Source organism: Lissotriton vulgaris, chromosome 7 (genome assembly GCF_964263255.1).
Source record: "Lissotriton vulgaris chromosome 7, aLisVul1.2, whole genome shotgun sequence".
In the NCBI taxonomy this organism is placed as follows: Eukaryota; Metazoa; Chordata; class Amphibia; order Caudata; family Salamandridae; genus Lissotriton; species Lissotriton vulgaris.
Genome location: NC_141695.1, coordinates 1,677,219,806 through 1,677,238,140, shown reverse-complemented (window position 1 = coordinate 1,677,238,140; position 18,335 = coordinate 1,677,219,806). Strand labels below are relative to the sequence as shown.

Sequence of the window (18,335 nt, the reverse complement as noted above, 5' to 3'; positions counted from 1 at the left end):
CATATGACTAGGTTTTGTTAGAAGTTGGCCTTTGTGTATTCCTCCCAGACAGCGACACCAAGGCAGAGTAGATGATGGCAGGATGAGAACTATTTGCTGTTTCACATGAGCATCAAAGTAACGGTCATAATGAGACCAATCGTCGGGCAAATCGTCATCCCTGAAGCGTGGGTAATTGTGAAGGAAGTGTTTTGGCTCTATAGCCAAATTCTCCTGAAGAGAAAAAGCTGTTTCTCCTCTGTCTTGGCATTTGACCTTTAATTGACCTGGCTTGTGATTGGGTCTTCTGGTTCTAATTTATCTTCTGGTTTGGTTTCTTGTAGCTTAACTGGTGACTGACTGGGAATTATGCTTGTGGAGCTATACCCAAGCAGGATTGTTAATGGCGTTCGCTTATCGGAAATTAATGTCAGTGCTTGCATCCTCACTCCAAGATCCACTCTTGACGTGATTGTCCTTGATAGAGACGTTGATTCTATTGTTAGGGGAGCTGTCAGTGGTGTCTTTGACAGCAGTGGAGCTGAAAACAAGGACTTCGGTTTCCTGGATGTCTAGCGAGAGCCGACAGTGGAGATATCCTTAATTGTGATGTCTTTGCAGTCATATGCTATGGTTTTGATAGACTGACTTTAAGTTTCACCTTGCATTCAGGAGACCAAGATATGGCTCTATTTTTTTTTTATTTCTTTTTAGGCAGTTTGGGAGCTGGCTCATATGAGCTGGAAACCGAATTGTCTGCCGATGGATTCCACAACCCTCGCATTAGAGGATTTTGTGCACTTGCATGTCTATTCCTATTTCGAAGGGGCCCTTCGAACACCTGTTTCACTAGCTGAGGGTCTATCCATAGCTTTACATTTTTGAACCCACCTCAGTCATTCCCTCGCAGCCATTCCGTGTCTTAGCAGAGCATATTCTGCAAATATTTCACTCTTTTAGCTTGTGACTTGGATAGAGGCAGTTAATACACATTTTGTGTGGGTCATCAGTTGGTTAATCTGAAGTTTCACAGGCTCAAAATAGACCCTTCTTATATTATTTCTCCGTATTCCTGAAGTGTACAACATCCAGAGGTAGCAGTGGAATGACAGGCACACTAACCAAAGAAAGGTTGTTCCGGATTAAGGGAGTATTTTGAAGAAAGGTGGCTTTTGATTGAACAAAGCTGTTGTACTCACTTTACACATGGCAGAAATCTGAGGTGAGATTGCGTCTGGGAGCAGGAGGTGGAGCTTAGGGTGCTCACCACATCGTAAAATACCCAATTTCCAAGCATTGAGCAGAGTGCTCTACTAAAGTGACACCAGTTTAAGACTTGTCGGGTAGGTTATGTTTTCTCACCTTGTTTACAAGGAATGATTTAAGCATGTGAAAGATCCAGTGCTGCAGAAGCATAAAATGGATTTGAACAACATAAAATATTGTGAGGGATAATTAGACGGGTCGAGTAATACATAAGTAAACATTCAACACATACCAGTCCATTACAATCCTGCGATCCACTGCTATACAAGTGATAGCTGTTTAGTCTTGAGCACTGAGGTATATGCACCCTTGGGTTAGGGTGAAGAGAAATGTCTGTGCAGATGCAAAAGAGCAAAGGACCAGAGTCTGGAATGAGGAATAGGTGAGGATTTTAGGAGCAGAGGTGGTGGACTTGTACTAGCTAAGTGATGGTAGATAGTGGTCTGAGTATCAAAACAGTGGCAACTTGTACAATGCTCCTTTTTATTCTGAGGGAGCCAGCTGATATCTGAAAGGTAATGATTAATTATTAGGTAGGTTGAAATGATTCAAGGTGAAAAGTTAGTTTTTTTCCATTCTACTCTGTGGTGTTGGTAGAAAGTTTAGAGCAAATTCTGTAGTGAGAATTCTCCTTATTCAATACCTTCTTGTTTGAATCCAGCAAGCTATTGAAGTAGTTTTCCCTCATGTTTTGAAAACAATAGATATGAAAATCTTGAGTTTTTAATATTTGTCCTTGGTGGCTACACTCCTGATGGATTCTAGAACAGTGGCAAAAGAAATGTACACGCAATAAATAAGTCAGTTATTTATGTCATTGCTGGTTAGCCTGAATGTGATATGGCTCCAGCCATTTTGAACCAACAGTGGGCTCCCCTGCTATAATTGTGTTGCCAACTGTTGCTGCATAGTACCTGCTTAATCATTGAAATGAAGATCACAGTAAATATGGCATGTCTAAATTGTGCATTATCAAAAAAACTGATTTTGTATGGAAGAGGAACACAGATAATTAGATTATTCACTGGAGTATGGTAGGTTTCCATACTTTCTATTCATATTTTCAGATTAACAAAAGAAGGCGGCCCTAACCACCTAAATCCATGTTTATACTGTCTGAGGCAAAGGATCTCTTTGTGAACTAAATCCATTTAACCTTCCTCCCAGTTGGGACAAAAATGTTCCCTGCATAATGTACGGTTGTGTCCCCTGCCCTGTGTGCCTGAACTGCATTTACCTGTGAATCGAGTTTTGATTTTATTTTTATGTCCTGTCATACACTAATCCTGTTTGCGCACACTGACCTTATTGATTCTGTACCTTGTTGTGAGCTGGCAAGGGCGCAGCCTCATACTGATTGAGGACTACTATCCCTAGTGCAGCTTCTAGCCGTGGAGCTTGTGGTGACAACATAGCATGTTTGGTAAATTCTAGTGACAGGCATTTTTACCTCCAAGACATAAATGCGTACTTACAGGCCCATTCATATAAAGTTCTGCTACTCACAATGAATCTGTAATCCGGACTGCCGAAATCCTGTATGTTGTGCGTTTCTGCTAGGATCCCTCCCTCCCTATGGTTGCAGCATCCCTCCCTTTCCCAGTCCTTTCTCTCCTCCTACAAAGATGGTACACATATTCTGAGATTTGTCCCATGTTCTCCCCAGCACATGAATTGGTAGGGTATAGTACAAGAAGGGAATCTTTGGCAGAATATTTAACTGATGCTGGGCATCCAAGATGTTGATACGTGTGACACCCCTGCAACTCTCTCGGGACGTATCTCAGAAGTGGTGCAGATTGTGCCGTGTACAGTCCCTGGACTCCTGGCATAGGGTGAACACTCAAATATTGTATAGAGGTTGAGCTCCATGTAAATAACGCCAGCTTCTGCTATTGGTGAAACAGCCTTACATAAGTCTAAATTGAAAGCGCTCAACCTCAAATTAACTGTTTGTATCAAGACACCCTTTGGTCCTGTGTAAATCCTAGTAGTAGGGTCGAGAGGAATGTGGTCTGCTCAGTCAGTAAGATTCAAATATTGCCTGTGATCATGATGAGCTTAAACATGCTTGCACCCAGCTGGACCTCAAGGATCGTTAATGTGTCATTATTCGCTGCACTAAGGGGCCCAGATATAGTGCAAAGAGGAGACCGAGGCTATCCCTGCCTTGGACCCCTCCACACACCTGCCACAAATCTATATTGTTGACCCTGATCGTCGCCGTTAGTGATGCGTAGCCTGTACACCAAGTCCGTAAAATTGCCTCGGAAGCCTCAAGCTAGCAGAGTCTCCCAAGAGAACTCCACTTAACCTATTGAAGTCATTTTCAGCATCAACAGAGTTGCAGAGAATTTCTCTTGACTTTAAGACCTTCTCAATAAGGTGTATCCCTTTTTTTTAGGTCGAGCCTGAGTCCGCGCCGTCCATACTAGTTTGGTTTACTGTCCTTTTATTCAAGCAGGTTCTGCTCTGGCCGGATGGTCCTCCTGCCTGTATCCTCCCCTCGGTAGACCTGTGACCAGCTGCTGCTTTGATCTCATCCCTATGTCCTCTCCAGCCGCTGCTTGCATTCCCAGTCTTTGCTACTGCTTTCCATTTACCCACTCCGTAACTTTATCCCGTGGCAGGCTCTCTTCTTTCTAATTTTGTGCTGGATTACCCATCTCGACCCAGTTAGCACGGCGCTGGATTGCCCGTGTTTCTATGTGGGTCACTGTCTGTGCCTGCTTCTCGCGATCTAGAGTGGACACAAGGAAGAAGCATTTGCTGCTCGCCTCTGAGCCAAGTATGGCAAACCTTAGTGGTGTCATCACTACCTACCACATGTCTCCTGGCTTACTGCAGTTCAGTCTCCAGCTTGCGACGACATGCACCGATATGCCTTTTTGCAAGATTCCTGCCATCAAAAAGCATACAATCTTGACTGCTAAAAAAATACAGCACCGTCACATACATCGATTCACCTTCTATGATCTTCCCTGTAACTCGGTCGCCCCCTCACCCAAACACGCTACCACGGCACATAGCGTCCTGCCACATCAAACTTGTTCAAGTACATGTTACTGGGTGTACAGATGTAATCACTGGAGTGATGACGTGATAACACTGCCAGTGATATGATCAATTACACGTTAATAAACCGCTCACCTAACTGGATGATTTATGTCTCCTTTCTCAATCAAAGGTTTCAAAAAGAAGTGTGGAGTTTTAGGAAGGAGGGACAGGCAGGAGGAGCAGAGCAAATATGTTCTCTCGTCAACCCTAGTGTTGTAGGCGCTACTATGTTGCCACTGGCTGAAACGGGTGACTTAAAATGCTCTCACAAGGGAATGTGATTAACAGGAGTGTGCCAATTAAATAGCTACTCCGCTTTTTGTCGCTGCAGTCTTTGTCAGACAACTGTAAAATAGGTAGGTGGTATTTCAAATCAGCTTGTATTTGTTTCTTCTGATGATAAAAGGGACCCTTTTTCCGTCTCCGCTGCTGCGGTATTTCTACGCTTCTGTGAAGGGTATGAGTAAAGTGCTGCATGAATGCTGCCGGTAAGTTAGCATCTCTGGTTGCCAGATTTCTCGGTATCCATGTATGCCGAATACCACATGTCGAGTCCGATGGGTTCATTAAGAAAGAAATTCATCTTTATTTGCTTACATTAAAACAAAGGGACTAGCACACCTTATAATTATGTTATAATTATGTGTGTGAAAAGAAAAAAGCAACAGACCGAATAGATTGTGCTACTAAGCAGCTCCTGTCTCAATAATGCGCTTTTGTACACTTAATTACTTTACTGCTTCAAAATGGGCATCCGCTATCTTGGAACAGCAAATCAAAAATATAAAAAATGCACCGCTGCATAGTCTGGTACATCGTGATACATGAGCACAGACATGTTATCGTACTGGAACTGTCCAACTAGCATTACCCGCCAAATGTGTGCATCATCAGGTATGCCACCAGAATAGTGCATCAATGGCGTACCAATTATTACATTTCACACCTTAAGTATGCACCAAAGGTATACCAGAAATTAGATTTCATATAAGAATTATGCCTCAAAGGTACACCAGAATTCCCGGCGCAGCGCACAATCACATGTACACATGACGTGCTCGTCAAAGGTGCGCGATAAATGGGCACTCACCGGAGTGTGGCTGACCGCATCAAGATACCATGTGCATATACATGTGTATACAAATGCATCTCTTTGCTGATTGCAGCGATTGGAGGGGTGGTATGCTTTGTCAATGGGGATTTTTTGGGATCGTCCCCGGTGCAGTCACTACCTGCAGGAAGGGAGCTATAACCCCACCCCTAGATTTAAGGTTTGGTACTGCTCACATTAACATACAGGAGTTATTCCTGCCCTCACCCCCTCCTGGCATTTACAGTGCTAGTGCACTGACCGCCGACACCTCCTTGCTCACACTCGCACAGAGCACTGCACACAGCCTTCCCTCCCATCCACACTTCTGCAGATCGATGCTTCATTAGACAAATGGGTCCCACTCATGCAACTTAAAGGAGCCTCTCTAATTTCCTACACAGGGGAAGCTTGCAGCCCCTCCGATCCCATCCATGTCCCTGGTCTCCTCTATTATGTCTGCTAATGGAGAGAAAGAAATGAAAAGCGACTTCCAGCCTGAGAAAGGCTGGTGAAGGGAGTGCAGGTGGGTGGTTGGTTGTGGGAACTTCATTTATTCATAGATAGGAAGGACTTCCTGATCCCTTGTCTTGTTGCACACCTCCTCATATTCTTATTTGCAAAGGACCCTGTCTGGTACTTATGAGGTCAGTGAACTTGCGATCTGAAAGAGACCCGTTAGTGATAGATTCCTTACCTTAGAATATCCCCAGGCGTCAGACTGGATCCGGAAATTTTTGCGTAGCAATACCCCTGCGCGCTGGTAGGCGTCGTCTGCGGCTCCGCATCCGTCGTCGGCGTCGTGAGCGCCGGGATGACGTCGTCGGAGTATATAGACGGCGCCCATGCGCGCTGACATCAGTTCTTCTTTTTTCCGCGCCAGCTAGCGCAGATCCGGAAGAAGCTCTACCCCCAGTCACTTTTTGACTGAAAACTTTTTGATCTTTTTGATCCTCTATTTAGTCGATTCTCGACTATCGGTGCCAGGGATGCCCGGGTTCAAGCCTTGCTCGAAGTGCGGCCGACTCATGTCGGTCACGGACCCCCATCGCCGGTGCCTGAAGTGCTTAGGCCTCGACCACGACGATCGAACCTGCTCCGACTGCCGGGCCCTGACGTCGAAGGCTAGGCGGGAGCGGTCCCGCAAGCGTCTCGAGCTGAGGCAGTCGGCCCCGCGCCGCTCCAGGTCCCGGTCCCACGGGAGGTCGAGGGACAGGTCGCGAGGTCGGAGTCATCGACGTTCCGGGAGTGGACACCGATCGTCTGGTTCCAAGTCCTCAGGTAAGAGGCATGAGAGGTCGGAGCGACACCATCGATCCTCCGACCCGCCCCGACGCTCGCACGATGCGGCCGGGGACTCGGGCGACACCGCCCACGCGGCTCCGCGGGAGTCGCAAGCGTCGCCGCCTGCCCCACACCTTCGGGTCCCTGGGCACGGCGCGTCGCAGGAGGAGGTCGAGAGGTACCTCATGGCCATGAGGGCCCTCCCTCCTCAGTCGGTTCCCGTGGCGCCTTCGGGCCGATCGGCTCCGTCTGGAGGTCCTTCCGGGTCGGGCGCTTCGGCCCCGACGACGTCGGGTGCTTCGGGCCCGGCGCCACTGGCGACTTCGGTCCCGGCGCCGCGCGACCTCGCTGGATCCGGCTCCGGATCCGGGACCCCGCCGGTCGACCAAACGACCTCGCCGGCGCCGTCCCTTCAGGTGTCGTCCCCGGCAGCCGATGTGGTTGCCGACCCCAATGTTTCCTACGGTCCTACTCAGGAGTCGGAGGGGCGCCGCTGGGCGCCGATTCCGTCGGCCTTTGGAGACTTCTATCTCCACGAGGAGGCCCTGGCTGTTAACCCTGGTCTCCAGGAGCCAGGTGACGAGGAGCAATGGGAGGGGTCCGAGGACCCTCTGGCACGTGATTGCCAGTCACATCAGGACTGGACATATGAGCTTGGGGAGGCCAGTGGTATTGACACCTCGCCAGACACTGGATTTACGTCGCCCCCGACTGTGGCTTCGGAGGCGAGTTCTGCTTACAGCGTAGTGTTGACGAAGGCAGCTAAGGCCTTAAACCTTCAGCTCCCCGTCGCGGCCGTGAGGACTAATCTCCTCACTGAGGTCCTCAAACAGCAGTCCGGCTCCGCGGAGCCCCTCCTGCCGTTCAATGAGGCCTTGTGTGACGTTCTTCTGGGCACTTGGTCCAAGCCCGCCACAGGCCCCCCTGTGGACAGGAACGTGGCCAGACGCTACCGCCCGGCACCGGGCGACCCTTGCTTTTTGTCCACCCACCCCACCCCCGAGAGTCTGGTCATCCAGGCCTCCAACTCCCAAACCGCATTCCCGTCGGCCCCGCCCGACAGGGAATCCAAGAGATATGAGCAGTTCGGGAAGAAGGTCTTCTCGTCTGTGAGCCTGGGGCTACGGTCAGTGAACACCAACTGTCTCTTGGGCCGCTACACCCACACTCTGTGGGACACGGTTGCGGAGGTGCTGCCACAATGCCCTGAGGAGGTCAGGGCCAAACTCAGCCAAACCCTTGCGGACGGCTGAGATGCGGCACGCTTTTCTATCCGGTGTGGGCTGGATACCACGGACTCACTGGGCAGGGCGATGGCAACGACGGTGGCGGTTCGACGCCACGCCTGGTTGAGGTCCGCCAACTTCTCGGCCGATGTCCAGGCCACCCTCCTGGACATGCCGTTTGATGGCCGTCGCCTCTTCGGCGACAAGGCAGACCATGCGCTGGAACGTTTCAAGGACTCCAGGGCCACGGCCAAGTCCTTGGGCCTTACGGCCCCACGCCAGCAATCGGGTGCCTTTCGCTCCTTTCGTGGCCACGGAAGGGGCGCCCCACCACGGACCGCCAGCCACACGCCGCAAAATGTCCAGCAGCGCGGTGGCGGACGTGGGAACCGCCGTGGCGGTGGTCGGGGTCAGCGGCGAGGCCAGTCCACACCTCCCTCAGCAGCCCCCGCCTCAAAACCTTCCTAGTCCGAGTTTTCAGGCCCATGTGACGCCTGTGGGAGGCAGGGTTCGCCATCACCTCTCCCACTGGCATACAGTCACTTCGGACAGGTGGGTGCTGCAAATTGTCCGAAGGGGTTTCTCCCTCCCCTTCGAGTCTTCCCCTCCATCCATGCCACCTCAATGCCACCGTGTGTCGGGGGATCACTTGCGACTTCTGCAAGAGGAAGTTTCGGCCCTCTTGGCCAAGAGAGCCATCGAGCGCGTTCCTGGGCCAGAAGTAGGACGTGGTTGTTACTCCCACTACTTTCTGGTGCCCAAGGGGGCCTATGCCCTATCTTGGATCTGCGGAACGTCAACGGCTTCCTCCGGACGGAGAAGTTCAAGATGCTCACTTTGGCTCAGGTCCTGGCTGCCCTGGACCCAGGAGACTGGATGGTAGCGTTGGACTTGCAGGACGCCTATTTCCACATCCCCGTCCTGCCGGCCCACCGGCGTTACCTGCGGTTCACGGTAGGCCCAGAGCACTTTCAGTTTACCGTGCTCCCCTTCGGCCTTACCAGCGCCCCACGGGTGTTCACGAAGGTGATGGCGGTGGTCGCAGCCCATCTGCGCAGGCAGGGGGTATCAGTCTTCCCCTACCTCGACGACTGGTTGTTGAAGGCGGGCTTGCCCCAGACAGTCGTCAGCCACCTCCAGACTACGGCCGACCTCCTGCACTTGCTGGGGTTCTCCATCAATGTGCCGAAGTCGCACCTGTGTCCCTCTCAGAAGCTCCTTTTCATCGGAGCGGTTCTCGACTCGGCGCAGTTTCGGGTTTACCCACCCGAGCAGCGGGTTCGGGATATTCAGGCTCTGATTCCTGTCTTCAGACCGTTATCCCGGGTCTCGGTCAGGTTGACGCTGCGGCTTCTGGGACTGATGGCCTCCTGCATCCTTCTGGTGCGTCACGCCAGGTGGCGGATGCGGGCTCTGCAGTGGGACCTGAAGTTTCAGTGGGCCCAGCATCAGGGCAACCTGTCCGATCACGTCCTGATCTCGGAGGGCACTGCGAAGCAACTGCAGTGGTGGCTCACGGACCGCGAATGGGTCAGTGGCAGACCCCTCTCCCTACCCCAGCCGGAGCACGTAGTTGTGACGGACGCGTCCCTCCAGGGCTGGGGGGGCCACATGGGAGAGGCGGAGATCAGAGGCCTCTGGTCTCCGGCGGAGTCCCGGCTCCACATCAACCTTCTGGAGCTGCGGGCGATTCGTCTTGCACTGAAGGCATTCCTCCCCTATGTCAGGGGGAGCGTGGTGCAAGTGTTCACCGACAACACCACCGCCATGTGGTACTGCAACAAACAGGGCGGTGTGGGGTCATGGACCCTTTGCCAGGAGGCTCTGCGCCTCTGGCAGTGGCTGGAACATCAGGGCGTGACCCTGGTGGTTCAACACCTGGCAGGCTCTCTGAATGCCAGGGCGGACGAACTCAGCCGCCGGTGCATGATGGATCACGAATGGCGTCTGAACTCGGACGTGGCGCAAGGTCTCTTTCGACAGTGGGGAGAGCCTTGGTTAGATCTATTCGCCACAGAAGAGAACGCGCAATGTCAGCAGTTCTGCGCGTTGGAGTTTCCAAGGCGGCACTCGCTCGGAGACGCTTTTCGTCGCGAGTGGAGCTGCGGTCTGTTGTACGCCTTTCCGCCTATACCACTTCTGCCCAGAGTGCTGAAGAAGATCAGGCGCGACCGGGCCCAGGTCGTCCTTGTGGCTCCGGACTGGGCACGAAGATACTGGTATCCCGAGCTACTCAGCATGTCAGTCGATCCCCCGATTCGTCTGCCTCTTCGGGAGGACCTTCTGTCGCAACAGCAGGGGACGGTCCTGCACCCGAACCTGTCCAGTCTCCACCTACAAGCTTGGAGATTGAGCGGCGGCAGTTGAGGCCATTTGACTTGCCTCCCGAAGTCTGTGACATCATTCTGGCAGCCAGGCTTCCCTCCACTAAGTCGGTATACGCCTGCCGGTGGAACAGATTTGTGGCATGGTGCGCAGCAAAGGCTGTGGATCCCCTCTCTCACCCCTTTCGGAAGTGCTGCTCTTTCTTCTTTCCCTTGCCCAGCAGGGCTCTGCTCTGGGCACTCTTAAAGGGTACCTTTCTGCTCTTTCAGCCTTCTTGAGGCTACCAGATCAGCCTTCTTTATTCAAGTCCCCTATTGTGAGTAGATTTCTGAAGGGCATCACGCACATGTTTCCTCCTGTTCCCTTCGTGATGCCCCAGTGGGACTTGAATCTGGTTCTCACCTATCTGATGTGTGCTCCCTTTGAGCCACTTCATAACTGCCCTCTTCGTCTCCTTACTCTAAAGACGGCCTTCCTGGTTGCCATCACCTCGGCCAGGAGGGTGAGTGAGCTCCAGGCTCTTTCTTCTTCTCCACCTTTCCTGTCTGTTCATCCTGATAAGGTGGTGTTACGTACACGACCTTCCTTTCTGCCCAAGGTTGTCACGGCCTTCCACATCGGGCAGTCCATCACTTTGCCCACCTTCTTTCCGCCTCCGCATCCCTCGAAAGAGGAGGAGAGGCTCCACCGTCTGGATCCAAAACGTGCGCTCTCCTACTACCTAGATCGCACTCGCCAATTCCGGGTGGATGACCAACTCTTCGTTGGTTACGTGGGCGCGAAGAAGGGAAAGGCTGTACACAAGAGGACCATCTCCAGGTGGATCATCTTGTGCATCCAAGCATGTTACTCCATGGCGAGGAAGGAGCCCCCGGCTGGATTGCGGGCTCACTCCACTCGGGCCACGGCAACGACAACTGCCCTGGGCCGCGGTGTCCCCCTGCAGGACATCTGTCAGGCAGCCACGTGGGCCTCGCTGCACACGTTCGCAAGACACTACTGCCTGGACAGTCAAGTCCGGAGGGATGGCTTCTTTGGCCGTTCCGTCCTCCAGGACTTTCTGGTGTAATATTGGTTCGCAGACCCACCACCGGGGTTGGTATTGCTGGGGTATCTATTCTAAGGTAAGGAATCTATCACTAACGTGTCTCTTTCAGATGCACAAGTTACTACTTGTGTAACGATATATCTGTAAGAGACATTAGTTAGTGATAGATTCCTTACCGACCCACCCATCCTCCCCGTTCTGCGAACCGATATTTAGGGTTAAGGTCATCCCCTTTCAGGGCCCTAGTTTCATGGCACCAGTGTTAGTTCTATCATGGCTCTGCGTATCTGGCGCGGAAAAGCTGTGTTATCAGAACTGACGTCAGCGCGCATGGGCGCCGTCTATATACTCCGACGACGTCATCCCGGCGCTCACGACGCCGACGACGGATGCGGAGCCGCAGACAACGCCTACCAGCGCGCAGGGGTATTGCTACGCAAAAATTTCCGGATCCAGTCTGACGCCTGGGGATATTCTAAGGTAAGGAATCTATCACTAACTAATGTCTCTTACAGATATATCGTTACACAAGTAGTAACTTGTGCTTCAGTTGCTGTGTTCAAGTGGTCGCTTCTTTTCAATCTGTTACTAGAATTTGTATGGTCACAAGTGGTCTTCCCTTGTATCTATGAAACAATTTGGGTTCTTCTTAGCCGGTCTTGTGCTCCTAGGTCAGCCCCACACCTGAGGAGGCTGAGATTAACTTCATTGTTACGCAGCCTTTATTTAGAGGTACAGTGCCTTCAAACCTTGCCATGTAGACTTCTTTAGGTAGACCGATTGAGTATTGCTGGTGTTGTAGGTGCTCTCCACCTAAACTTGGGAACTACCCAGAGTTTACAGCCTTGTTTTGCATAATTTATGTTGCAATCTAAGCTTGCCAGTGTTTGGTTTGACCTATACCGGGTGGCTCCTTGTGTCAAAGGAAAACTATGCTTCACTGACCAGCTTTAGTGAGAGCAAAACACGTGTTAGGACTTGCTTTTATTCATTCCCAGTTGGCTTGAATAGTATTTTATTAGTCCAAAGCTGTACTATCATTCCTGAACGTTCCTGAAGTGGTAAGACGTTTGTAATTTTTCAGCTTGGCAGGGATAACTCTGGCTAATCCTGTTCTTAATTACTTTTCTGCAAAACTGGCAAAAAGTATAGTCCCTTTTCTAGCTTGGCGTGGATAGCGCTGTGCCAATTCTATACTAGAAACCTCTGCTAGCAATATAGACCTGTGAGGGGAACAGATTTCGTGTGTTGCAGGTGCAGATGTGCCCTTAGAAGAGTAGCTCTGCACCTTAGCTTAAAAATGACCCCAGACTTCTAGCCTTATTTTATCTAATACATCCAAAGCTCCGTGTGTGTGTGTGTGTGTGTGTGTGTTGGTGTGTGTGTGTTAGATACGGCTGTGGAATTAGCTACTCCTTTTGCGGTCTTGTGCTTTGTAGAGTACTAGTTTAACAGAGTGGACTATATGGGCAGTAGGTTGGTGGTGTACATGCAATGGACTACTACCATGTTGCAGCAATTTTCAGCTACAATTCGGCATCGTTAAAGATTTTGGTTTGCATACACTTACTGTAATTACCTTGCCATACTCGCCAGCATGTTTATTTTGTCGTGTGTGGAGCCATCACTCATCAACCCAATGTTGGGGAAAATATGACTGGACTGACTTGCTTATATTGTTAGTGGGGTAGTGGAGAGGTAGTGATTAAGGCTCTTCAAACTAGTTTAATGACTTTGAGGAATGGTAAGGGTTTCAGGAGGGGATGAGAAGGGGTGAGTATGGTTCCATTGAAGCATGGATCACATGTCTATGCCATGGAGAAGCAAGTGATTGAAGAACTGAGGTGTACATTGAGTGAGAAACTGCATTTTCAGTAGAAGAGCAAAGGACTTGTAGTGGTTACTATAAGGGTTTGCTGAACAGAAGATTGTACGAGGTTGTTTTGGGGGGGGGGGTGAAGTGTTGCCTTTACATCAGTCTACTCTTGCTGGGGCTAATGGTGGTGTTCAGTGAGTTTGGGATTTGGAAGAGCAGAAAGACAATTTGGGATGGGGTGGAATAAATTGAAAGAAAGGCACTGGGTGTTTGATGGTTCTAGGGGCAGAAGGCAAATACATGTGCACAAGTTTGTTAATTTCTGTCTTCCTGCCTTACTGGCCTATATACCGGGAGGTTCAGGACTTTTTAATACTTTACCGTAAGTGTTCACGCATGGACTGCAGTATATGACGAGTATCTACTTAGTTAATTAAAAAAAAAATTCTGCTGCTCATGATTATCCTCCCCTTCTAGGAACAGGGAAGACCTTTGTCGGTGTCCACATTGTGTACTGGTTTCACCAACTAAACCAAGAGTACAAGCAGCAGCAAGTGCCAGTTCCCCTGGCTAATGCAGATGGTCATACGAACAGAAGCATCCTCTACTGCGGCCCATCCAACAAATCTGTGGACGTTGTTGCTGGTAATTTCTTCTTTGCTATTTTCGAATAGCACTTGGTTGGATGAATGCCTGAAGTAGTGGAGTCGCTGTAGAGACTCCTAGCTTGGTTTGGGTTGGGAGTGATTACATTTATTTTTGTGGAAGGAGGTAGTCTTGTTTCATTGAACGTAGACCATGCTAATGCTGTTTAGTATTGAAGGTCTAGCCTAATATTCTTTGGGAAATGAGGAGAGCGAAGTAGTTTACTTTTGCAAAGGTTTTCAGAACAAAGTAGTTTACTTTTGCATTGTTTTTCTAATATTTATTCTCTTGCCAGAAATGCTATTGCGCATGAGAGATGTGCTGCGCCCGCTGCGTGTTTATAGTGAGCAGATGGAAGTGGCTGACTACCCTTATCCTGGGAGCAGTATGCACTTGAGTTTCAAGTCCCTGCGTGATGGAAGGCCCCAGGAAGAGCTCAGGTAGGAGCGCTTTGTACACCGGTCATATCCATCAGGTCTCTGCCACTAGCATTAGAAGTAAAAGGAACAGGGCAGCATCCTTGTTCTTTTATCCATCAATTATTGTGCTCCAAGAATGCCTTCAGATTCTTGTGAAATGCGCTTCCTCCTGTTGGGCATCAAAACATTCTTCCTTTTTTATTCCCGGTGAAGGTCTATCACATTGCACCATCGAATCAGGATGCCAACCAATGAGTACCATAGTGCGATTCTGGAGTTTGACGCCAGGATACGGGCTCAGGAGGAGCTGTCAGAGTACGATATTAAAGAGTAAGTCTTGAAAACAGAATGAGAAACAGCAGATTTCATGGCGCCACCCCAGTGTTGGCGCTTAGCAGTAACTTGTGATGGGGGGGGTAGGAGGGGACATTAAAGTGGAGGCACAAACTTCAGTGCATGTGTTTTTCATTGGAACGTTTTATTACAATCTGTCTTTTCTCTTCAATCTATAGGTACAAATCACTGCTAAGCGCAGCCCGTGAAGTAGAGCTGCAGCGCCATGATGTCATCCTATGCACATGCTGTACTGCTTCCAACAATTCCCTTTCCAAACTCAACATCACACAGATCCTGATTGACGAGTGTGGGATGTGCACAGAACCAGAGACCTTGATTCCACTGGTCAGCCACAAGAAGGCTGAGCAGGTCTGTGTGTGCATTATAGAGGGGAGTGGTAATGGCAGGAAGAAGGGGAGGGTGTGGCTTTGAATCTCGCATTATGAAGATTTTTCGCTCTCTTGCTCTCTCTCTCTGAGAGAGAGAGAGAGAGAGAGAGAGAGAGAGAGAGAGAGAGAGAGACAAAAGCTATGCTTCAGTTGGAAGATTACATTCTGTTTTAGCGTACAGTTTGATTTGTCTGTCGACTTGGTTTCAAGTTCTTGCAATCCTGAGGTCTGGTAGAAGTTTACTACTTGCAGAATCTTCCCATTTGAATTCAGTATGTCGTGAATTTGTTGGTGTCGTATTTGTTGAAATCTGTGAAGGCATGACAAAAAATATACCAACTATGTTACAGGTGCATATTTTCAGGTGTGGGAGTAGAGCTTGTGGTCAAGTGGGAGGGCATGACTTGATTTGCTGTGTCAGCATTCGTAGAATGGAGGATGATGGGAGCAATTGTCAGTTTTAAGAGGTGCCCCTTGTGGATAGTGTTCATTCTCCATGGGTTTTGTGGGTTGTGGTGCAAACGTCTCCATCCTCTTTTGCTCCCCCTTCCACCAGCACATATATAACTTTAACCTATGCACATTGTCATAACACAGTTCATGCAACAATTTTTCCAAACTTTTATCCATAGGACAAGAATAGCAAGCAAAACTTTATTAGCATCAGCACAAAGTAAAACAATATGCAACATGCTTTTTCAACCTTAACCATGCCATGTTTCTTTGAATATATGGTGGAAACGTGCATCACTAATTAATGTCCTGTTTCATTTCTGTCTTAAAAATTGACTATTTAGCGACATCTAAAAAATTAGAGGCCGCTTTATTAGAGCATATGAAAACTCCCCATGTCGCAGGTGCTAGACCCAGCCACACAAGTGGGAAGGTTGCGTGGTAGTTATTTTGTGGCTTCTCGTAGATTTCAAAACTTTTCCTCACAGAAATGTGGGGAAAATGTGATTTTAGCCAAAGTTTGGGGTTTGCAGGGCATTCTCGGTAAGAAAACATAGTGGTATCCAAGGAAGCTAGACCACTCTGGATTTGTCTGGGTCTTGAGGTTTTAGAAATGCCCAGGCATCGTTGGGTCCCTCAGAGCTGGCTGACCCATAGCCCAAATTGTGCAGCTATTCACCATGGCACTTGAGAGGAAATTGGGATTTACCCTACTCTGCCGGCCCATATGTCAAACTTACTCCTAAAATAATCCTCATTTCTCCTTGCTTGCCATGGGGATGCTCTAGGCCCAAGTGGGTAGAAAGACTGGCCTTTTCCGGGGTGGGACTTCGCCCGGAGCCTGAATAGGAAGTCCTCTGCCACTTTTGTTTGTTTGGGTTTTTGAAAACCATGTTCGAGGCAGGTGGCCTGCTGAATTCATATCTTGTGCATAGATTGCCACCTAGTGTTGCGTCCGGATGATTGCACTTTGTTTTCTTGGAAGAGTCTTCGAAGTATCACGAGATAGGTGACTCCTCCCTTGGACTACAGTGCGCATGGGCATCTTCTCCATCCTCAGATTGTTTTTTTCCGCCATTGGGTTCGGATGCAAACTCCTATACTCCAACTTTGGAATCAAAAACAAAACTTTTCTAAAGGCCAAAAGGCCTTCGATTTGATGGTATTATTCTCGCTCAGTAACTCTCTACTCAATCTAGCCTTCCATCTCGAATCGGTCGTTGACGCGGGCCGTTGGGCCTTTTCGACACCACATGAGCCGACCGTCGATGGAAAGAAGCAGGTTTAAAAGGTGCCCACAATGCCAATCCAAGTTCCCACATACTGATAAGCACTCGGTATGCAACAAGTGCCTTTCCCCAGACCATAAAGAAGAAAGCTGTCCAGCCTGCGCGCAGTTTCGATCGAAGAAAACTATTCGAAACCAACGTGCCGCTAGGCAATAAATGCAGCGACAGGCACCGGACCAGGACAACATCTTCGATGATGACCAGGATCTACAAGAAGCTCCAGACTCTGACCTAGAGATCGTCACCGTCGGACTACTCAGACTCAAATGACGACATCCCACTGGGGCAAATCGTGAGTACCCTGCCCCCGACACCAACTACCCTGTTACCAAAGGCTCCGGTCGAGGCATCGCCAAAGGGTATTAGCCAAGATCAGAAAAAAGTTTCGCAAGCCCCGCCATCCGGCTCGGCACCGAAACCTTCTGAAACCCCAGGGCCCAGTACCATCAGCCCAAAGAAGGTTCCAGAGCCAAAGAAGGTCGTCTATCTGAAAACGGCCGTACAGCCAAAGAGCGTCGAGCCAAAAAAGACTGTCGACCCCAAGAAGGCCGCACAGCCCAAAATCGTCGAGCCAAGAGTGGTTGTCGAACCGAACAAGGGCACACAACCAAAGGGCGCCGAACCAAAAAAGGTCACCAACCCGAACAAGCCTTCAGCTCCAAAATCCGTCGACCCCGTAAAGGGCACCGTACCTAAACCCGCGCCGAGGTCAGAAAAACCTGTCGACCCAAGGACACCGGCTCCAAAAACACCAGTCGATCCAAAACGTACCATCGACTCAGGAAAGGACACTTATCCAAAAAAGCCTAAGTCACAAGTCGATCCGAAAAAGAACATCGACTCGGAAAAGGACACTCCTCCGAAGAAGCCTACGGAGCACAAAAAACACGTCGAACCGAAGTTACGGTCCACCCGAAAAAAGGCCAGAACCGAAAAAATCGGTTACTAAGCCAAAAGACGTAGAAAAGCCGAACACTCAACCCAGGACTGTAGAGGAAGAACTCTTCCACCCAGATCCCTTTGACGACCAGGCAAAAATATACATTAATCCAGAGACTGGTAAAGTTACCATCCTGCATAGGAAAAAGAGGCCTTTGGACTTTGAACCTCAGTCCCCTATTCCATTAAAGAAAAAGGACTTTGGGACTTCTCCCTCTAGACCCTTCATTCCTTTTCAGCCTATCATGCCTACTACTCCTTTTATTCCCTACTCTCCTTATTCTCCCTCTCAACACGACAATGAAGGTAACACAGGGGATGAGCCACAGCCTCAATATGATTTCCCACAAGATACTGAACCACAAGAGGAACCATGGGAAGAGCCAACAGACCCTTACAACACCCATCCCATCCCGGATATACCCTCTTATCCTACTAAGCCGTCACCTACTGATGACACCGTAGTCTTTAATCAACTCATAGACCGGGTAGCACAATTCCACAACGTAGATATGCATAACGACCCTGTTGAGGAAAACTTCTTGTTTGACACCTTCCCCACATTAGAAAAATGTGTCAAACCACTTCCCATGTTAAAGGGAGTCCTGAAACATGCACCTGACATAATTAAGGATACAGCCAGGGCACGGGTAATCCACCCCAGAATAGAAAAAAGTATAGGGCAGCTCCTACTTACATCAGAGGGCAGTTACCACTTGACTCCCTGGTAGTGGTCAACGCACAGCCAACTCCCAAACAGGGGAGGCACCTCCC

General features: G+C 49.6%; 1 protein-coding gene across 2 annotated transcripts in view; it reads left to right on the top strand.

The window, feature by feature from the left end:
* Positions 1–18,335, top strand: part of HELZ2 (helicase with zinc finger 2) — a 163,974-nt gene that overhangs the window by 111,227 nt on the left and 34,412 nt on the right. For both annotated transcript variants that reach the window (XM_086932742.1, XM_086932741.1), the window contains exons 12-15: positions 13,569–13,736; positions 14,032–14,176; positions 14,369–14,485; positions 14,668–14,860. In XM_086932742.1, coding sequence (XP_086788868.1) covers positions 13,569–13,736; positions 14,032–14,176; positions 14,369–14,485; positions 14,668–14,860 — 623 coding nt within the window. The remainder of the gene's footprint in view (positions 1–13,568; positions 13,737–14,031; positions 14,177–14,368; positions 14,486–14,667; positions 14,861–18,335) is intronic.